General features: G+C 40.0%; 2 protein-coding genes across 3 annotated transcripts in view; one reads left to right on the forward strand and one right to left on the reverse strand.

The window, feature by feature from the left end:
• Positions 1-5333, forward strand: mipa (major intrinsic protein of lens fiber a). Its single transcript, XM_086278731.1, has 4 exons — positions 1-1610; positions 1809-1973; positions 2093-2173; positions 2277-5333. Exons 1-4 carry the CDS (start codon positions 1251-1253, stop codon positions 2460-2462), a joined length of 792 nt encoding a protein of 263 aa, XP_086134857.1. The 5' UTR covers positions 1-1250; the 3' UTR covers positions 2463-5333.
• stat6 (signal transducer and activator of transcription 6, interleukin-4 induced) overlaps positions 5041-22029 on the reverse strand; it is a 23958-nt gene continuing 6969 nt past the window's right edge. Inside the window, exons 2-22 of one of the 2 annotated variants that reach the window (XM_086278730.1) lie at positions 18836-18981; positions 18561-18705; positions 18162-18242; positions 16966-17134; positions 15265-15365; positions 14852-15000; positions 14088-14204; positions 13806-13973; positions 12843-12930; positions 12635-12757; positions 12372-12464; positions 10955-11158; positions 10786-10880; positions 10572-10705; positions 8933-9082; positions 8776-8836; positions 8652-8696; positions 8007-8042; positions 7762-7824; positions 7160-7246; positions 5041-7063 (exon numbers count right to left, since the gene is read on the reverse strand). In XM_086278730.1, coding sequence (XP_086134856.1) covers positions 7036-7063; positions 7160-7246; positions 7762-7824; positions 8007-8042; positions 8652-8696; positions 8776-8836; positions 8933-9082; positions 10572-10705; positions 10786-10880; positions 10955-11158; positions 12372-12464; positions 12635-12757; positions 12843-12930; positions 13806-13973; positions 14088-14204; positions 14852-15000; positions 15265-15365; positions 16966-17134; positions 18162-18242; positions 18561-18705; positions 18836-18969 — 2271 coding nt within the window. In that variant the 5' untranslated portion in view covers positions 18970-18981 and the 3' untranslated portion in view covers positions 5041-7035. Of the gene's footprint in view, positions 7064-7159; positions 7247-7761; positions 7825-8006; positions 8043-8651; positions 8697-8775; positions 8840-8932; positions 9083-10571; positions 10706-10785; positions 10881-10954; positions 11159-12371; positions 12465-12634; positions 12758-12842; positions 12931-13805; positions 13974-14087; positions 14205-14851; positions 15001-15264; positions 15366-16965; positions 17135-18161; positions 18243-18560; positions 18706-18835; positions 18982-22029 lie in introns of both variants that reach the window. The other variant, XM_086278729.1, reaches the window with a different exon arrangement.

Raw genomic sequence — 22029 nt, forward strand, 5'->3', positions numbered from 1 at the left:
CTGGTCAGCATGATGCTCCAGTGCAGATGCTCAATGCCAGGCCTGCTCTCCCCTCTTCCTCTCCAACCGTGGATTTTCCACCGCTTTATCTGACCTGAGCCTCCAAACTATTCCAGCCCACACAATGTAAAACTCTGCCTAATCAGTTCTGTTGCCATCAGCCCAATTTGTACCAATCCAGAGAACAAATGGAGAAATTGAGAAATTCCTCGTGCTTTATAGATTACACCTCTGATTAGTCAATGTGAACTGCTGATGCTACTTTAACTAGATGAAATAAAAAGAAAATAGTTTAAAATCATTTAAAAAAAATTCACACAGTATTAATATTATCTTCAGTGCTTGGAGAAATATCTGGATTGCTGGAAAATCAAACAAGTTAGTGCAGTTAGTTCACTGCACTAACAGGTTCTTCCCACCACTTGCTCACTGCTCTTGTTTTTGAGGTTCAAGACCACTGCAGTTTCTCAGGGGGGGTTCAGAGTCAGCGATGGGCTACTGATTGGTGTTTTATTGCCAGCTTTTTTGGTTGAATGCTTCAGCCAGGCTGTTGGAGGTACATAGGTGCTCTCATTCTCCTGCAATGAACCCAGAGTTGTAGCTGAAGCCCTAAAAAGATGGAAAACCACATGGAAATGTAAGAAGTCCAAACTGTAAATGCTTGCCAACCATGATTTTTGTTCTCTGGCCCACTTTGATTAGTTCATGGCCTTTTATGTTTATGTTTTTCTTTTACAATAAGCTGAGGGTAATCAAGGCAAGAAAAGGGTTGAATTGCTTTGTTTTGATTTGCGGTATTGTGCAGTGACCCCTCCCCTGGACTGTGTGGCACTGCCTTGGACCTGGGGTGTTATAAAAAGGCCCCCGAGCTCCCCCTGCTCTGGTAAAGAGGCTGAATGTCTGCAGGACATGCTTACCGTTTGTCTATCCATGTTCTTCTACTAACAACCAGCGGGGTTGGCATATAGATGCGCAGAGACTGGCGTACTGCTCCACTCAGGAGCTCTCTATGACAGAAAGCAGAACAGCAGATTATTTGCAGTTGCACGAGAGTTGCAAGTTAGTAAGGTGTAAATTTTGTCGCTATTAGATTGAGAGAGGTCTTTTTTCGGTTTAAGAGCAAATTTTGCTCTTTGTTTTTTAGTGTCAAACTCAGTCAATCCTGTGGAGAAACATCTTCTCCTTTTAGTTGATTAGTTGTTGACTTTTCATCCCTCCACTCAGAAGTTGCTTTTTGACCTTTCGCCACCATGTGGGAGTTCAGGTCCATGTCTTTCTGGCGGGCGGTGTTTGCTGAGTTCTATGGCACAATGTTCTTCGTGTTCTTCGGGCTGGGGGCGGCCCTCCGCTGGACCACCGGGCCCCATAATGTTCTTCATGTTGCCTTTTGCTTTGGTTTGGCGGCCGCCACCTTCATCCAGTCTATTGGCCACATCAGTGGAGGACACATCAACCCAGCCGTTACCTTTGCCTACCTGATTGGCTCTCAGATGTCCCTGTTCCGTGCTTTCTTCTACATCATTGCCCAGTGTCTCGGAGCGCTGGCTGGTGCTGCTGTGCTCTATGGGGTCACACCCAACAACATGCGGGGAAACTTGGCACTGAACACGGTAAGATTGCCGTCACCTGCTGTTACCTATCATTTTCCCATACTCGGAAAGGAACTATAAATTAAAATACTTTACAACTAGGTGCACTCTTTCTTGAGACTGGATGGATGTATTGAAAGCTAAATGTCTGTTTCAATTTCAAACAGTGTTTGTCTTGACTTCTCAGTTCAATCCATCCCTCTGTCTTTCCCTCTGCAGCTGCAGCCAGGCATCAGCTTGGGCATGGCCACCACAATTGAGATTTTCCTCACCCTCCAGCTTGTCGTCTGCATCTTTGCTGTGACAGATGAGAGACGCAACGGACGCCTGGGCTCTGCTGCTTTGGCCATTGGCTTCTCTGTGCTCATGGGGCATCTTCTTGGGGTAAAAACCAACCCGGGGTCTATAAACTTGAAAATACACTCCGGGTTCATACAACGATATCCTAACAAGCTAAACAAGCACCTTTACAGTCCTAATCCCGACTTCTTTCTCTTACCTAGATGTACTACACTGGCGCCGGAATGAACCCTGCAAGGTCCTTTGCTCCAGCTGTTCTGGTCAGGAATTTTGTCAACCATTGGGTAAGATAACTGTATCTGCAAAATGACTTCACACCATAGCATGAACATAACATCCTCAGACTAAACAACACTGTCTGCTCTCTGTCATATCTGTAAACAACAGGTGTACTGGGTGGGTCCTATGATTGGTGGTGCCATGGGTGCCTTGCTGTATGACTTCATGCTGTTCCCTCGTTTCCGTGGCCTCTCCGAGAGGCTCGCCACACTGAAGGGCGCCCGATCCCCAGAGGCCGACGGCCAGCAGGAGACCAGGGGGGAGCCCATCGAGCTCAAGACACAGGCCCTATAAGCCCGGAGTTAGAAGATTGGCTTTTCTGAACCCCCTCCTCCCGCCCACCTCATCCCTCACCTGTCATGCCTCCCTCTGCACCCTCAGTTCCTGGTCCATCCTCAGCCCACACACTATTTTTGCACACATACCTCCTCCCTGTCTCAACACATGCTACTATAGATCCCAAACGTTTTGTTTTCCTTTTTTTGAATCTAGAACTGGACCTCCTGATTTACAGTAAAGGGGCACCCACAGCCCTGGTCATCCTTTCTGATTTTACCACTACCCATCCTACATTTTCTTCTTTTCCCCTTGGATCACAGGACAAAGATGGAGGGTTGGAAGAAGACTTGCCACTGACAGAAGCACCCTGTGCCCTGTGGTGTGGGGAGTCAGTCACTCCTGGCTGACCAGGTGGCTATATACTGCTCAGGACAGGGGCTGCTATTGCTGTCTTTCCTTTGCTTCCCTTTCTCTTTCTTTTCTATTTTTTCCCTCCTTCCTATTTTGTAGTCTGCTAGGAGTGACGCTACAATAGAGCAGTGGACTTCTGAATGCTTTTTTCCCCCGTTTTGATCCAGTGTGATCTCGCCCTTTGTTTGTTTTGTTCCATGAACTTTGGGTAAATTACATGTAGTTATTGTACTTCACTAGTATTTATTTGGCTTATGTGCAAGTGCATGCGTGATGAGGAGTGAGAGAAAGACAGTGTGCTTGCGTGTCTGTGTGCATGTGTATGCTTGTGTGTTTGTTTTAACTGATCATTCCTTTGTTTGTGTTTTGAGTTTTCTTTTCATCTATTTTGCCAGCTTTTTTAGAGAAAGACGCTCCCTTTTTATTGCGCTCGCTAAAACCACAAAAGTCCAATACACCAATTCAATCAATTCCATGTTTAGAGTGGTCCTATTGTTTTTTAATAGCAGTTGAAGATCATCAATGCATTTGAATCCAGTCAGATTCAGGCAGTTCCAGGTTTGTGTCTCATCTAGTGAAGCACACGCACTCACATTCATATTTGTATTAAAATAAACAACAAAAACACCCAGTGAAATTATTTGAACTTTCAGAAATTCAGTGAAGTTATAATTGCAAATCCCTAAATTGTATTATTGCACCCATATATGCTAACCATTGTTTGTTTGTTTTAATGATTTCATTTCAGTGGGAAATCCGCTGGTTTACATAACCTCCACCATATCCCAAAACAGCTTCCTGAGAATTTGTTTTGGATGGTGACTTCCTGAGTTCATTTTTTTCTCCAAGCTTTAAAGCAGCGCTTACCAGATATTCATGTACAAGTGTGTAAAACTGGTTTGCTTTTACCTTCACGTGCCTGCCATGGTAAAACAAAGAGAGCAAACCTGACAGGAACAAGCATTTTCTCTTTGGACTGTGCTGTTTGACATGACTGAAGGGTCGTTCTACATCAGCTTGAGGTTAGAAATGAAAGAGTGCATGAGGTGTGACGGCTTCTTGCTGGTGTTAGCAAACACCTGGTGACTTCTCTTTTCTTAACTGTGCTGGGTGGCTCTCAAAGAGTGAGATCACTTCACTGGACAAGGCCCTCGGATATTTTGGGGGAAGAGACTGAACTCTTTAGTGTGCTTGTACAGGGCGGTGGATGTACACCTTTATTTTCATACAGTCTACACATGAGAGAATGAACTTTGAAGTTGAATTGGCCTGATGTCCCCTCTCTCTTCCATCCCTCCTTCACTCACCCTACCTCCTCCCTTTGTTCACCAGGCAGCCACTCTGTTCCTCTGTCATGAGGGAACATCTTCAGCTGCTGGGATGGAGGGAAGGGGACAAGGTACCGAGATAAGTTAGCATTTTACAAATTACACCAGAGCAGTCACTGAACCAGATATGTAAGCTGATTCTCTTTCTGCTTCCTCTACATAATCTTTGTGTGTGTGTGTGTGTGTGTGTGATTTCCCTGGCAGTGGTTGAGTAGAAATTACATTTTAATGGCCTGTTGAAACTAGAACTTGTTTTCTAATGGGGGGAAAAAGCTTTGTGATGTACAGTGTATAGTGTTCTTCTTTTTTAATTTCATGACTGTTGAAACTGGACAGACAGGAAATATAATACGCTAGCTATGCAATGTCTCCCATTTGGCTAATGGATTATGGAAGCGACGCTGGTTATGTTATACAGCAATATGGTTTAATTCAATAGACAGCCTTTGTGGTAACAGGCATACCTTCCCAATCAAAATGCCATTGCTTATTTTTATATTTAAAAGAAAATCTGAAAATTATTAAGTTTCCAACTCCTGTTTTGTCTCCTTTCTTTTAGAGTAAGTGTAATAAAAAGAAATACAGGATTTAGATATATGCTTTCAGTCAGCATAGACCAATAAAGCAATTCTTATATTTATACAGCAATCGTCATATAGTTAATAACACACTTCTCACTCCCAAACGAATCATTTCCATAAACAAATCAGATGAGATTGTGTACCTCGAAAGCTGTAAATCATCTGTCCGCAGCTGCTTGTACTGAAGAATATTTTCCACTGTGCAGTGATAACTCATGGATCTTGACTTAAGGGAGAAATGACCAATTTCTTGTAAATAAATTCAAACAAATGTTTTTGACTATTTACAGAAAAAGTGAAATTTTATTTGTCTCCACAGTGAAAGACTATAAGGATTGTAGTAGTATCCCCAGGGTGATATAAACAAAAGTCACTCCACAAGATATGAAAGGTTAAGTATACATATAACATCTGTTCTCAACATCCAACACACACTGTTATGTGATAACATGCACAGCACTGGCAGTGACGATAGGTAGTGCTAAACTTGTTGTAAAAACATCTTTTATGGGAATGACTGGTTTGGGTTAACATTCAATGCATATAAAAACAGCCATAATAAAATTTTTAAAAAAAAATTAAAGCTCGGACAAGTGAGAAAACACTATAATGTGTCAGAATTACCGTTAGGTCCATGGGCGTTTGTACAACAGCACAATGTTTGTAGTTTTGCATCTGTACTCCACCCCAGGGGTTTCTAAACCTGACAATCAACATGTGATTGAAGTGCAGATTTTCAGCTTTAATTCAAAGACTTTATCAAAAGTATTGCATTAAATGATCAGGAATTACAGACTTTTATAGAATATTACATGGCAAACCCTCTGCTCTCATCTAAAATGCTGCAAAACAGTTTAAAATAGTGTTTCACATTGCAAAGGGACCCAAAGCAAACTGCTAAAGCAACCCAAGAGTTTGTAAAGGCAAAGAAAATAGGCTATACTTCAATGGCCAAGTCAACCACCTGATGTCAGCCCAGTACAGCACGATTTTCCTTCCTGTTAAGTGCAGAAATTTTAGTTTATCTAGTTATTTTTAAGCCTCTAAATGTCAGTACTTTCCCAAACTGTTAATGCAATATTTTTGTTACACCCCTCCATTTGAAGCTACAAGTCTGCACTTCAATCACAACTTGAATATGTGATTTAAAAATCCCCCATGGTGGTGTACAGAGGCAAAACTACAAAGATTCTATTATTGTCCAAACGTCTATGGATTTAACTGTCTGTTTTCCTGAACTGCTTACTTAATAACATTATTGTTGTGCTTGAAAATAAAGGGAAATAAGGGGAAATCGGTTTGAAAATATATTTTTACTTTGACTCTTCTTTGGTATTTTTTTAGTATGCTTGGGCCTTAAAAAAAACTTAAAAAAACACGCACAGTGGCACAAAGTTCGTTGAAAACAATAAAACTAGAACTACTAAGTATCAGCTGACATTAAACAAGAAATTGTTTGATAGAACAGAAAACACAAAATTGAATTTTTAATTGACATACAGTAGATCTAATATAAACTTTGCCCATCACCCTTCATAACTTCTGACATTTTGCGCAGTCTGTCAGTGTTGTGACAGTCTCACAGTCACCACTGCCAGAAAAGGTGTTTATTCCTTAATGAGTATTTACCATGCGCTATATGCAGAGACTAAATGAATAATATACTGTGAGAAAAGTGAAAACACAAAGGGTTACATACAATGTATGACTAAAATAGACCAACATGCAATATACTCCAAACACTAATAAAACAAAATCCCCTGGTGTCTTAAAGTCCACTGGCCAGCAATGTCATGTGCCCTTGCCCTTTTTATACCCGCTGTCACACTTATAGCCACTGTTGGAAAAATGCTATAGTCTGTACAGTAATCCAAATCTTTTCCTAAATACAAGCAAAGAAACACACACACACACACAACAGAAGAGAAAAGAAAAGCAAAAAGAAAAGACATTAACAGACCTGCCACTAGGCAAGTTCTTGTTGACATGCACACAAAGGCACAGATGGCTGCAAAAAAAGCATTTTTGTTCTGGTTTGTTCTCAGTTTTACTTTGGATTTAAACTGATTTTCTCCTCTTTCTTAACATGTTGAGCCCCAGACAAATCAAGTTTGTCTCAAAATCTTCACTGGTCGTAGTCCAAACTTTAGATGTTGAGAGTCAAGGAAGAGAATCTGCTCAAATGGTGGCACGTTTGTTACATGACACAAGTCTGGCTTCAATCTCTAGCCGGCTTCTTCTTTGCACAGCCCACAGGAAGACTCTAGATTAATCGTAAAAGTTCAAATCTGGTAGCCTAGAAAAAGAGAGCGCAAGATGTTACTGTCTAATAATCAGTCACCATTGCAATGGATGTCTTACAGAAATTAACCCAAAAAAAAAAAAAACGTACATGGGTTCCAGGCCAGGAGCTGTTGTTGCACCATCTATTATTTCATCAGAGAACTCTGATGAGTTGAACGGTGACGGGAACTGTTGCCTGAAAGAAGAAGCAATAGTTAAAAACCACAAAAATAATAAAAATAATAAAAATACGTATAGACCGCAGAAATCCACGATATAGATTCACAGATAAATGTGCGATGTAGTGAGTCCATGAAAGATGAACCGCGATGTGAAGCAGGAATACACGCACATGTATAGATGTTTATTTCCGTGGCACCGTTTAATGTAAATAAAATGTTTTCACATTTTATTTACATTACACAGACTGTCAAGTAGCATCGTAAATGTGGTACACAACAGTGTGTTTCCTGTAGATATGCTGTTTTCAAGACGCAATAAAGAATATTCAAACAAAGTTGTTCACATTTCAATATTTTTTGTGCCCAGAATCTGAATATCTGATCATTTCTGATAATTTATAGATATTTATGTTGAAACAGGGAGTGCGTGGTACAGAAGTGAAATATATAGAGTTATCACATTATCACTGGTTAATATGAACAGATTGCTCTAAATGAGATTAAAAAAATGTGTAGGCTTGATACTTACATAGAGAAGCTACTCTGTGAGGTTTCAGGCCCTTGTAGTATAGGTGCTGGGGCTATAGGCTCCCTGCAAATGTATGTAAAATGAAAGGTAAGAACACAATGTGAAGCAAAAGGAAAGTCCAGATCAGTAGGAAAAAAAAACAGTGGGTCAATCAGTTATTTAAAAGAAAAACACTGAAAGATTTAAATTAAGTAATTGGTGTGGATGTTGAGTATAAAAGAGAAATACATAAAAGCAACACTTACACATTGAAGCTAGAGTGAAGCGAGGGCATGGTATCCCTGGACATACAAAATAAAAGCACATAATATGAAGTGTAACCAAAGTCCAAGATAGCGAAACAAAAAAGGCAAACAGTCCAACAGCACAGCTACTGCAACATTATCTTTTCTAACTATTAACAACAAAAACAAAATGAGACATGAAATGAAACATGATCTGTCATAACTGAAGTATATTTTCTAGATTTGAAGCTTCAGTGCATTATGGCATTAAGCATAAATCAGGATGTTTAATTACACCACCTAATGTGATATTTATGCCACACCTACCTTAAATTAACAGTATTGTTCATTACCATTAATGTTAAAATATAATTATTGTTGTTATCGATGAACCTTCAAATGCACTGTTTTATAAAAAAAACATATCTATCTATCTAAAACTTCAATAACTTTTAGCTTTAAACACTAAAATGTTTGTGTTTTCTTATTTTCATGACAGATGACCTCATAGATTTCATTGTAAGTATAATTGTGACTATAAATGGGTAGCATTGGCAGCAATTACACCTTTCATGTAATTGCTGCCTGTGCTAAACGACTCTTCCTTAAATAGCAGAGCTGGTGGTATGGAAATACTGTACCAAAGACTGTACAAGTGACACTCACATGTTGAAGGAAGATGGTGTACTGGAAGTTGGGCGTTGGGCATCCCTGCACACATAAAAAGATACACACACATACACATGACATGTTCCCTATATGTATTATTTTGTTATGAATAGATCCTTACATGCCGACTTTAAGTTGGAGAGACACAGGGATGTAACCCTCGTTGGTGGACGACGTAGGCTCTGCTTCAAACCACAAAAAAGAGGTTAGTTTTTTACTTTCACTTTCTTTTCCTAAACTGAGAACATATGACTGTCTTTGTACAGGACAACCATTACCTGTGTAGAATTTTCTGAAAACGTCATGTTTAGGAAATTCAGGATACAGATACGTTATGTGGTCAATGTCGCGGATGCGGTCCCCGAGGCCACGGATCTCAAGATCTCTCTTGGTGAAAGGCTGGATGTTTTGGATTTTTTGTCCCCCATCTGGAAAAAAAAGTTTGATCTGTCACGTCATGTTTATAACCGCCAATTGCAAAACGAGTCGAAATGCAGTGTAAAATGCAAATATTTTACTCAAAAGTACTGGCTGCCAACAGTGCTACCCCTCAGCCTCCTAGTAGATGCACCTTTGGTACAAATTTGAAAACTGTAGGTGATTTTCTTGAGGTCAAGGTCACTGAGATTCAAGCTTGTCAAAGATTTTTAGCAGGTGCACATAAGGAGCTTGGAAAGAAAGTGACTGACTTCTTTAAGTTTCTTGAATACGTTTCACCTCTTATCACCTCTTATGTTCTACAACCAAAAGGTGGAGAATCTCAGGTATTTCAACCCTAGTTGGGGTTATCTCTTACGAAGGTCACTGACCCACTTTTAAATCCCATCACAAGGTAAAAGCGTGGGTCATTACTGACAGAGATTTTGGGTGAAACCCCTGTGAGATAATGCCTCACCCTATCATGTGACCTTTTGAGGTCACCTGAATGCAAGATGTTCTTCTTGCACTTGCACTTTGGGAGGAACACCCTTCAGTATGAAAGGGAATCAGGAAAACTAGTGGACCACCTCTTGCTTTGACATGAGAGGCAGACAGGCTCAACATAGAAGAGCAGGTGAAACCACTGTGAGAACTTGCATTATGCTATCACGTGAAATATTGAGGTCACCTGAAAGCAACATATCAGTGAAGCTTGAGACTGCATAGTAGGTGGCAGAGAGTTGGTGTCTTAAGCCACCTGCTCTGTTTGATGGTTGTTCACAGAGAACACAGATGCCCCTGTTTCACTCCTCTTTCAAACCATCTGTCTTCTCTGTCCAAAATTTGAAAACTGGCATCCTCGGAAGAGTGGCCTTTATCCTTTAGGTCAGTGTTCATTTTGACAGCAGATTTTGCTTTCGTTTTATTCATAATCTTTTGACTAAAATGTCATTTAGTTTTAGTCATAATTTAAACATCTAAATTGTTTTCAGTCTGGTTCTCGTAGACTAAATATCATGGAGTTATCCTAGACTAAATCTGATTTCTGTGTCTTATTTTCCCTGACATTAAATGTGAAATGTGGTCACATGTCTGCTATTCTCTTATAACATTTTGATACATTTTCGTGAGAAACAGGGAGCACCTGTTTCTTGGCAGCAGATCAGACGTGTGCATCTAACCTGACTCCACAAGGATTTAACGATTCAATCACTTCCAAACTTGTCCCGCCTATGTACACAACTTAATTAGTTCTGATTGGATCCCATGACTCAGGAACATTTTCATCGTGTTTTTATTCATCGACAAAAGTGTCATCATAGTTTTTGTCGTCGTGCATTAGTTTTTATTTAGTTATCGTCTTATTTTTGTTAGGAAAAAAAAAACAAGTTGTTGACGAAAACTATGATGGAAATTATTAGTCAAAGAGATTAACATTGCTTTAGGTGCTGAGATAACATTGAACTGAACATTAACCAGTGGTCTGTCAACACTTACTTTCAGTAGCAGACACATAAGCGATGGTGATGCCTCCAATTTCCGAGTCACTAAATCGAAGCAGGAATGTTCCATTGGGCCTGTCTTTGAGAATCAGGTGGAGATGCTGCTTCCCAATAAAACCAAATATCAGCCTGTTGGAGCAAAACACTGTAAGCTTTTTTATCACAGGCTATTGACATTCACTGGTGAAACAGCAGCAGAATCTTCCTACCCTTCGCTCCAGTAGGTCTTCAGGTGTTTCTTGGTCAGCTCCATTACTCCCTCAAACCACTGCCAGAAGGTAAACGGTCGACCTGGGAGAACCTCCTGTAATGTTGAAAGGCACTGTAAGATTTGTGGGTCAAAGTGACCTGTGCCAGCAAATATAAGCACATGCGAACCTTATTAAACTGGGCCCAGGAAACCATCATGTTGCTGAAATCCTCATTAAAGTCGGGCTTATCAAAGACCTTCTGTGCCAAGAAGTGTTGGTTGTACTGGTCCAGGTTGTGCTGCGTCCCAACCTCAGATGTAAATTTGCTGTTGAGAGTGTTGTACATCATCCTCCACGGCACGCGGTCCGGCACCACAAAGGGTACTCTGTCCTGATGGCAGTGACATAAAGGCTGATAAAGCGAAAACACTGATACACATATTTTTTTTTTTAATTTGTGAGGGGACGAGTAAAACCAAATTTAAAATGGAAAGAGAAAAAGGAAAATATATAAACGCACTATTATGGATGTTAAATGCAGACTTTAGAATTTTGGTGAACTGCGTTTATTCCCTCATGATAAATGTCTGCTATTTATTTATGTTCTATTTTTATGACATTTCCACTTTCCCACACACGGGCTCTAGGGACACTCAACTCTTGCCAAGTTCAGGACATTGGGTCAAGTGTGTCACTGCACTCATATTTTTTCCACATGACTGCTGCCACACCTCTTATTTAAAGTTCAAGTTCAATTTTTTTTGGGCAGCACGGTGGCACGGTGGTCTGTCTGCGACAGACTGGCGACCTGTCCAGGGTGTACCCTGCCTCTCGCCCTATGACAGCTGGGATAGGCTCCAGCGCCCCCCGCGACCCTGAAAAGGATAAGCGGAAGCGAATGGATGGATGAAAGTTCAATTTTTATTTGCCACATGCAGTGGCAGGTTGCCCTGCAGTGGAATGAACCCCGCCCCTGACCTTACACACACAACACAGACATCACATGGGGATGCAAGTCAGAGAACGGTTGCATTACAGGAAAAAACACTGAAATATACACTACAATGGGAAAGTACAAGAGGAAAAAAAGAGACCTCTACTCATGCTGGGCTGTAGGAGGCAGCATGAGAACAGGAAACAAAAAAACTCCTCTGCACAGAAAGCACAGAAATGTCCACAGTACAACATTATAGAGCATGTGACCAGCAACAGGGTTGGGTAGGGGATGAGGAGTAATCCCAGGCAACACAGCAGCCATCCTGCCACTGCGCCGACTCTCCAGCGCGGGCCCAGACCCGCCTCGTGTTCCCAGGAGCCAACAAGCATCGAAGGCATAAAGGATATGCTGTTAGCTGCTGCTTCTGCATTTGTGCATTTTATAAGCAACAGTCACCTCCTAACAGCTGCCTCTGTGTTTCTTCCACCGCAAGGGGAAGTTGATATAATGCCTCGCCAGTCCCTGCTGAATTCCAGTTCAGGGGTCAAGTCGAGAGTATGAAGCACATATTGTATGTTGTAGCTTTCAAACACTTGTAACAGCAGAAAAGACAAGCTGCAATACTAAATGTAAAAAGGAAAAATCAAAAGAAGAACTTCACACTTACTCGCTCAGAAAATGCACAGTCCCATATGATGGTGGCCACAGCATTGTTGTCTTGACTGCCGTGAACAATAACAACCACTGGCTGAGAGATCACCTGTAATCAGACATGTTACGTTACCCGACCCCTTTAAAGTCACCATAACTACACCGTATGTGTGCTCAGCATGCATTCAACAAAACAGACCATAAGTTAGCAAAACAACTCAAGTCAACTGTGTAATGTGAACTGTTAAACAACAGTCAGAATGCCGGATAGGGTCAAACCTGTATCCTGTACGGAGTCTCACAGCCTGTGATGTTGATCTCTGAGGAGAACAGGAGGGCAAATTTCTCCTCTGTCACAGACTCTGATCCTTTTCTGTCTGCTCTCTTGATTTTCTTGATGGACTGTTAAATCAAAAACAAAGTTTGCATTTCCCAACGATGCTGAACGTCAATCAAATATGAGCTGTAAATGTAGACCCGCACATACCATGTTTCTGAAGTTGGAGCATGTGCTCTTGGTGGCTGCGTTGTGTTCTAGGACGGCCGAATTGTTGATGAGTTCACCAACATTATCACTGCAGGTAACATCATTTTATTGTCAGTTATTTCCTCATACAAATACTGGATAGTCAGTACCTTGATATTAACCACTTAAAGTTTTAACCTCTGTAGTTAATTTGATTTAATTATGTGCTAATCTACAAGATGCTAAAAAAACAAACAAGATCGTGACATACATCCTGCACAGCCTCAGATCAAATTTACACAGCAGAAATGCTTGTTGACAATATGAGGTGTTCAGTGTTAACTAATAAATCTAACCAAACAGCTGACTCTGTTGTTAATGTTACTGTAGATAAACGCTACAATTGTATAGTTAGGCTTACTCACACCTTTGCCTTTCAAGTAAATAATAAATGGTTGCAGCTGATTTCTGTTATGTATCTACATTATTGTGTTAAAATAATGTGGGAAATAATTATTTTAAGAATTTTGGTGATTTTAATTTAACTGTGAACACAACATTTAAACTTTAATAACAACACAGCAAATAACAGGAGCTTTAGAAGAGCTTTGAAAGTTAGGTGTGAATGTTTCCTGCCAATTGTGCTATAAAGAATAAGAAAACATGCCCATAGTTTCCACACTTCCGATGTGGGGAAGATTGCAACATCAAGTACATGTTAGATCTTGTCCCATGCTCTGTTTGCTCTGCACAATTTTCTGCAGGTTCTTTGTGGCCTATTTGCTCTGTGTGGCACCTTTGGGGAAGCAGACACGCAGACCTACGCCTCTTATGCATCCATGACAGAGACAGAGAGCAGAGGAGAGACCCAGCGATGGAGCTTGATCACAGTTTTTATTTCTTCCCTCACAATTTGCCACAGTGAGGATATTCTGTCAAAGTGTGAGGGGATTTCAGATTCCAGCCCAGAAACACACGACTCACCCATGTACATTTGCCAGGTTCCTGGCCTGTATTTCATTAATGATCTGCGCCTTCACCAACACAGGCTTCCCAGGAGCTACCTTCTCTCCCAGCAGATATCGCACAGTTGTGGAGAACTTTGACTGTGTCTTTATCACCTGTGGGGGCTGCTTGTCCACTATAAGAGAGCTGAAAGGGTTACAGAGTTAGACAACTGTCTTCTTCTTTTTAAAAAAGGTAATAAAGTGATTCCTTTACACTGCTGTTTGTGAGACAAGAAAGGAAACAATGGGACTGTGCTACCTTTCAATCAAAACCTGCACAAGTTGTGACAGCCCTTCCTGGAGCTCCGAGGTCAGTTCCCCAGTCAGCATCAGCTCTTGTCTCAGGTTTCCATTCATCCCAAGAAGCTGCTCAGCCCTAACAGAGAAAGTATAGAAAGAAAGCAAAAACACAAACACCCAAGCTGGTAAAAAATGCAAAATATTTGTTTAATAATTGACCAATTTATACATTTATAATTCATACAGTCATTCTCCATCAGAGATTTTTTGTCTGTGTTAAATAAGCTGAAATCTGATGGAGTCATTGGAGTGTCCAGTAAGTGGTGGTAAGAATTGGTAAGTATTCAAGAAAGTGATTACAGTTGATCCTGAGGAGGGATATAAAAAAGGACTTGACTCTAATGGTAGATTGGAGATCACCAAATTCATCCAACTGCAATCCATCCAAAAGTTCTAATAATTCATATTTGAGCAAAATGAAGACTGAAACAACAGATCAAACCAACTGCCAGGCCGACTTTGCTACATCTGGATACTGATCAATAAAGTTTTCAAATAAATCCAAAAATCACTGAAAATATGCAGACTTCAAAAATCCATCTCTTAAACGAGAGTGCGGTATGTTACTGGATTGTGTGCATAAAGGTGCCCTCTTTTTAGTGTTAAACTTGGAACATAAAAACAAGTGTGTCAAAGACACTGAATCATGGGTTTTAACCAGGACGGCATAAACCAATACCACAAAGGCTGTGAGTACAAACAGTGGAGTGGTGTGCAGCTCACCAGGTCTGCAGGGGGCTGAGGTTGTCATCAAAAGGAAATCCTATGGCTGCTTTGCGCTGCTCCCACCTCCACTCGTTCAGCCTGTTAAGAAATCGGTTCTGGCAGATGCCCAGCAGCTCCATAGACTCCTTCAGCAGCTGTGAACGTTTCTACAAAAACCAGAATCCAAACACATTGCAATTTGATTATTAACTGAAAACAAGTAATCAAGTAATAACTGTTTATCTATTAACTACCAGTATATTTAAATGAGCTGAGGAACATCAAAAAATCAAACAGGTTTAATTAAACGGGATGAAGATCTCGTCTTGTTCTTTGGTGTTAATAACCTGAAAATTTCTAAAGACATTTAGTTTAACTTCTCTCGAGGATGCCAGTAATGTTGATGATGGTAACATAAGCCCTTGGCTCACCGTGGCCATTGCTTGTATATTGTACTCCAGCTGTTGGATGTGAGTCTGAAGTTTCTTGATTTCTGCATTTGCAGAATCAAGTCCATTCTGCTGGAACGACCCTGTTAAAACAAGAAGCAACATGACATGTCGAGTCTTTCCTGCATTGTTGGGAAATGCTGCTTTGCTTTAAGTTAAATAATAAAATGGAATTCCTGTGCTGTACGTAGAAAACGTTTTTTTTTCCCTCAGAAACAAGCTTTCTGGCAAAGAAAAGATTGCACAACCTAAAGGTGAGTTTCTTTTGACAGACTGACTTTTATGTTGGAGACCTAAAAAAGGGTCACAGAGGGTTGGAGCCTATCGTAACTATCACATTGCAAAAAGTGGGGCGCACCTAATGTCTAATGTTTGAATTATGCCTAAGTGAAAAAGCCACATTGTAACCCCACTCAACACCCCACTTATTCAAGTTTGGATGTACGCGTTTGAAAAAAACGTTTGCATAATGCTTTCTTTAAAAAGTGTAATTTCAGTACGGCACATGAGTACAATCAAAGGGTTTAACTGCATATGTGTGTTCATTCATTCTGAAAAACTCTTGTTTTTTCTCTTTTGAATGTTTATTATCAGTCATTATTAAGACAAAAGTATTTTTATCCAGTTACTTGAATAATAAAATGAATAATTGATAGATTACTCTATTACCAAAGTAACTATTACTAAAATAGCATGCAGCCTGTTTCATTTGCTCCAACTTTTTCTTACTTTTTTCTTTGTCCTTTACTTCGTACTCTAGACTGTTCAGCTGTTTTAATAGCTTTCTTATCAGAAATATAGAACAGATCATTTCCTTAGGGATTAGTATTCTGATTCTGATTAATCAGTAGCTGCAGCCCTACAAACAAAACAACCTTGTGGTTCCAACAGCTTCACTGCTTGAACAATTAAATGCATAATAAAAAATGATATCTAATCATACTTCTTTGAGAACATCATGCAAGTACTGTTTATGATGAGGGTCAAATGACCAACATTAAACAAAAAGCACCACCTAGAAATCCTTTGGTAGTGGGCAGCACCTCCTCTATTGATCATTCAGTTTTATTGGGTCTTCAAAAAGTGAGTGAGTGCTTCACATTTGATCTTACTACATTAAGTCTTGTATATAATTAGACAAAGCTTGACCGCAAAAACGGTTTGACACATCAAATCAGATAAAGATAAAAATAAATATCACTAGCAACATCCCCAGACAATGGGGTTAAGGTATCTAAAAAAAAACAAAAAAAACGCCAACATCCACGTAACTGTGCCATCTCTACTTATTCTGCTTTGAAAAATGATAACATCTGCCACTTCCTACTGAGCAGACCAGCTAGCGCTCCATTCGCAGCACCTGGATTTTTTTAATTCATGTCGCCGCCAGAGAATGATCTTCTAAATAAAGTTTTTATGAAAACTCTTTCTTTTTCAAGCATTTAAAAACAAATCCTCCAAAAAAATTAACAAGTGGAATTAAAATAGCTGAACAGACTCAGAAGAAAAGGAAGCAGACAATAAAAAGAGATTATGATTTAACCTTGAAAAACAGGAACTCTGTTGATGTAAGCTGTATTTTTGCCGTTGAAGTCTTTTGGCAGTTATTACTGCGCTCTGACTGCTTACGGTATCTAAGGCATGTAATCATTCATGTACTGCTAAAGGAAAACATGCGTTTACCCTGTGAGTGTGCACTCTCAAAGTTTTGCCTCTCCCAGTTAAGCTCCTCTTGTATCTGGTGCATCTTTTTTCGGATCTCCTGGACTTCGAGCACCTTCAGGACCAGTTCGTCCACGTCCTGCTTGGACATATCGTTCGTCGGGTACGCTGGGTACTGTGCAGGGGAGGTCTATAAACAGAAAAAACATTAAATGGACTTGCAAAGCACCACAACTTGACCTTTTTTGCTTTTGTGGGTTTTTTTACACAATAGTTTACACAATTAAACATAAACTGTATCTGGTAAACACATCAGCTTCACCTGGTTCCCCCTGAGATATAACCTCGTGGCTTGTGACTGCCAGCTATCACCAGTGTATTTTTATAAGGGTAGAAGTAAACTTGAAACAATGATGTCTTGTGGGGATTTCTAAGAAGAGCTAAGCTGTTTTATGTTGCAATATGACATATTTGGAAATGCAAGTTAGATTTGATCAAAAACACAAGTATCAGGTCAGCATGAATTATGACTCATGACTCATTTTCTTTTATATAAAGAAAATAATGTTGTTTTTTAAATAACTACACAAATTTTATTGCCACTCATTGCATAAAACCAATGCCTCTTCTGGTAGATAATTCCTCTACCTAACAGATATGAAGTTCATTAAGGAAGATCTGTAATCAGACACCTATCTGCTTTCGTGGGTGTTAGGCTGTTTTTCTGTTCTTAAAACCGCTCGCTCTCACTACCACTTTCCCACACTGTCAGTCTCAATAATGAAATAGTTACTCTAGTTCAATCAGAGCCAATCAGCCTCCACTTAAATCTGTGCTCTCTGCTTCCTCCCCCCATTTCCACCTCACCAACTTGCCACACCTGCAATAACACTGTTCCTATTGACAGACTCAAAGATGCTTTAATATCAAGGATTTGAACTGTTGCTACTACTGGGGATTTACGTTTCAGCAGGAAATCTATGCAGTGGGTACGTTGTAATCAAAAACCCCTATGAAACCCTAAAATGTAACCACCCTGGAAATATAACAACACGTCTGAATAATAAGGAATAATAATCACAGTATCAACATAAGGACGAAAACGAGAGATCGCCAAAATAGGCAGAATTGAGGTGAGGACGTGGAAAAACTTGAGGGATAAATACGTTTGCCTTTGGAAAAAAACTTTAGTTAGACTTAACATAAAAGGGACTTACTCCATTTATCAGAGCCCTCTCCTGCCTGAGGAGGTCTCTGACCATCAGTGCAAACTTCAGTGGCTGCTGGTGAAACAGTTCCTGTAAAATAAGCAAATAATACCACTAATTATAAGTATGCAATGCAATAATGAATGCAAATGATATCAAAGACAATGCATTCCTAACATGTATGTTGTAGCAGCTTTAAGGAAGTTTCTAAAGTTGTCATAAAGTCTACCAAGGTTTTTGCATTCTTCAGAAGTTTGAAGTCCAAGCAACAAATGCTGCAGAAGGTTGAAAAATCTAAACAGGAATTTCTGCAAAGGTGAAATTTTATGGGTGATGGTAAAGCCCATAAACTCAAATAAAATGTCACTTTCTTTTTTAAAAAACTGATAGTTTCTTTGGCTTTATTACCATGTGCCTGCTCATCTGCATCAGCTTCATCTTCTCGACAACATTGGCATTCTGCTGAGCAACGGATTGCATCATGCTGATACCCTGGTCCAACAGAATTTGAGCTTGACTCTCTTGCTCTACCTTTTCCTGTGAAAAGTCCTCCCTGTGAGAACACACACACACACAGTCCCTTATGAATAAACACATGCAATATTTATTAAGAATAAACATGCATAATGTGTATATATAAACTATAGAAGCATGTACATGTACAGTATGTGTGTGCATCATACCATCGTTGGTTCTCTATCCATTCAGATATGTAATGCCTGACTTCAATCGGGAAGGTGTTTGGTGGATAGAGGCTGCTGACTGTCTCATAAGGCAGATGCTGCAATATCTGAGTCATGTGGATCCACTGGGCCATGATCACGCAGGGCTAGGGAGTAAAAAGAAATTACATGTTTCTAACCTTTCCCATGACTTTTTTTTTTTTAAACACAGTGGAACTAAACAGCGCATCTTTCTGATTTAACAGCATATCAACATTGAGGTGCTCCTTCATTCACCAGGAGACGCTACAGTCTGTAGTGTTTGATTTGATTTTTTACTCTAGATGTCCATCCTGACACAACCAAGGGAGCTGTGCCTCCTCTGGGATCAGACTAGAGAGCTTTTCCTTGTTAGGCTAATGTGTTAACCACTGCTTTATGGGTCCAGAGGGAGAAAGAGAATACAGATCAAAATTATCTGAATGTTTGTCAAAGAGACAAGAGCTGGAATTTTTAGGTCAGCGTCACTCTTTATGGAGAAAAGGTTAGGTTTTTTTAATTTATCACCCAATATGATTTTCATCTCTATACATACATACACATGCAGTATGTAACACTGTTCGTGTTTTTATAAACAAGCCAGCCATTGCTGTGATACCCCTTTAGCCCTAACAACCATCTGTTCAGCCAACTCTGCAACATGTGCTGAAAGCAGGCCTGAGCACATTTAAACAATGAGAAAAAAAACTCTGAGCTGCTCTGTTGACACCATATTTTATTTCCTACCTATCACTAGTCGCCCTTCGCTGCATACCAGACAGCACATAAGCAAAACAACAGTAACTGTGAATCTCTGTGATAGGCCAGTATTGGTTGGTCATACTAAGGATCCACTGAATAGCATAACAAAGCAACAAATTGATTATTTTTAATTAATTTGTAATATCTGCAACAGATATCAGAGCTCAACTGCGCCAGTAGCAAACATGCACATACGCTGTTCATAAACAGTTTGCACAGCTGCGGAGATACAAATGTTTTTAAATGATCCTGCTGGGATCAACCAACTACAGTCTAACCGCACGCTTGTTTTTCTAAAGCTAACATGAAAGTCAGACAGTTGACCATAAGTTAAACTTTCCGACTGGCATGTTGATGAGCCGTTTGATTTTCACTGTAATACAAAGCCTTGCATATCTTTTGACAGTAATACTGTAATTATGTAAGTTGAAAAGGATTTCCTGATTCATTATTAATGTAAGTTGGTGGAAACATGAGTCACCTGTTGTAGGACCTCTCCAACAGAAATGATACGCTTTTTAAGGCGGTGTGACACAAGCAAGAAAACTGCCATTCCCGAGTCACGATTTCTGTTTTGTAACATTGAGCAACTTTTTTTTAAACTTTTGTATCTTAACTGACAAAACAAAGCATTGCGTAACAGCGTTTCCACCGAGCGAGCCAGAATTCCTCAAATCCAGCAACTATCACTCCACAGCTGCAGAGATTAGTGAGTGTGCACGTGTGTATTGAATTGCGTTTGCAGTGTTACATATTCACATGTATGTTTTTGCATTTTGAATAGCAAACTTTTGACAAAGTGCACTGCTTCAAGAGCCTCTTTAATATAAAAAAAACCCATCAATTTTTATTATGTTGTAGTCTCACATTTATCTTTTACTGAAAATGTAAAAAATGCATCATCTCAGTGTCATGGTCCTGGGCCATGTGGGCCCAGTATTCTTAGTTCCTTGTATTTTTGTATTTCGTTCCTTATTTAGGCCATGTTTTCTGAGTTGCCCTGTTGTGTTGTTCCCTAAGTGTTTTCCCTTCATGGCTTTTACCCCCTGTGTGCCCCTCTGTGTATCTGTGAGCCCTCGTCTCTCCTTATGTTTTATTCCATGTTTCCCCAGCCCGTTATGTCTGTTTTCCCCGTGCTCTCTCTCCTCCTGTCTGAACCTCTGTGCCTGTACATGTCATGTTCAGTTCACCCCGCCCTGTCTCGTTATGATTATCAGTATCACCTGTGTTCCCCGTGTGTGCCCACTTTCCTCGTTTACCCTCTGTGTATTTCTGTCTGAGTCTCCCTCTGTTCGGCGTCGCGTTCTCCCTCATGCCGTGTGTGGTTCTCCCCGTGTCTTCCGGTATATGTTACTTTAGCTTTTCCCAGTTTAGTGTAGTTTTGCATTGCTTTTGTATCATCGTTATTGTTTATCACCTGTCAGCAATAAAGCTGCATTTTGAGTTTATCCCCCGTGTCTGTGAGTTTGCAATTTGGGTCCTCATCCTGCCTGCCACACGGCCGAATCATGACACTCAGTGTTGTGGCACTTTTCACCATGCTATCAAAAGCTTTGTCAAATATAAACAGCTTTTCAGATCGTTATCTTTAAAAATGCCAGCATGTTAAAAACAGTAACTGGCACAATCACAAAGGCAAATGTAGAAGTCTGTCTGTGTGCAGACATTTTGTAAACACAAAAACACAGCAATGTAGCAAAACACAGTAATAAAACCCAGTTTAAACATGGTTGTAATCTAAAAGCTTATCCGTAAAACTAACAGAATTGACTTGTTACCTGTTCCAGGAATCTAATTCTTCCAAGTCCCGGCATTCTTGTGGACGTTACGTTAATATGAAACACCCACGTAAACATTGCTGTAAATCTGACAAACCCCATAAAACCCACTCCTTCCCTATAAGGACAACACACACCACTAAGGATGAGTCATAAACAGCCAAAGGAACACAACAAGAGATTCAAAGCTGTTGATCTGATACAGACCAAATAAGATCCAGCAGTAAAAGTCTATTCCACAAAAGTGCCACTCCTCAGGTCACAGAATCCCAACATACTTAGGTGCCATGCATCATTACACAACAATGCAGCCAGTTTTAATGTTCAGAAGAAACTTATCATGTTAAGAGTTTTAGTAGAGAGCAGCTCACTCTAACCCGACACGATCATTTAGTGACCAGTCTTTATATGCTTATGAAGACTGCAACTACAGATATGATGTTTGATTTCCCCACTTCACTCATGGTCGGAAAATGTATGGTAAATGTAATGTTGGATCCTGTTAATGCTGACACCAAGAAACCATCTATGAAGAGACGTTTATAACAGTAAAGGACTTTATAACTTTGACATAGTCCTACATGAATATGATTGAATATTACTAGTCAGATGATAGCAAATCGGTTGATGAATAAA

This window comes from Aulonocara sp. 'chitande type north' Nkhata Bay, linkage group LG20, assembly GCF_057382095.1.
Source record: "Aulonocara sp. 'chitande type north' Nkhata Bay isolate Kocher_YH1m ecotype deep benthic linkage group LG20, A_spYH_male_GT1.1, whole genome shotgun sequence".
Classification (NCBI taxonomy): Eukaryota; Metazoa; Chordata; class Actinopteri; order Cichliformes; family Cichlidae; genus Aulonocara; species Aulonocara sp. 'chitande type north' Nkhata Bay.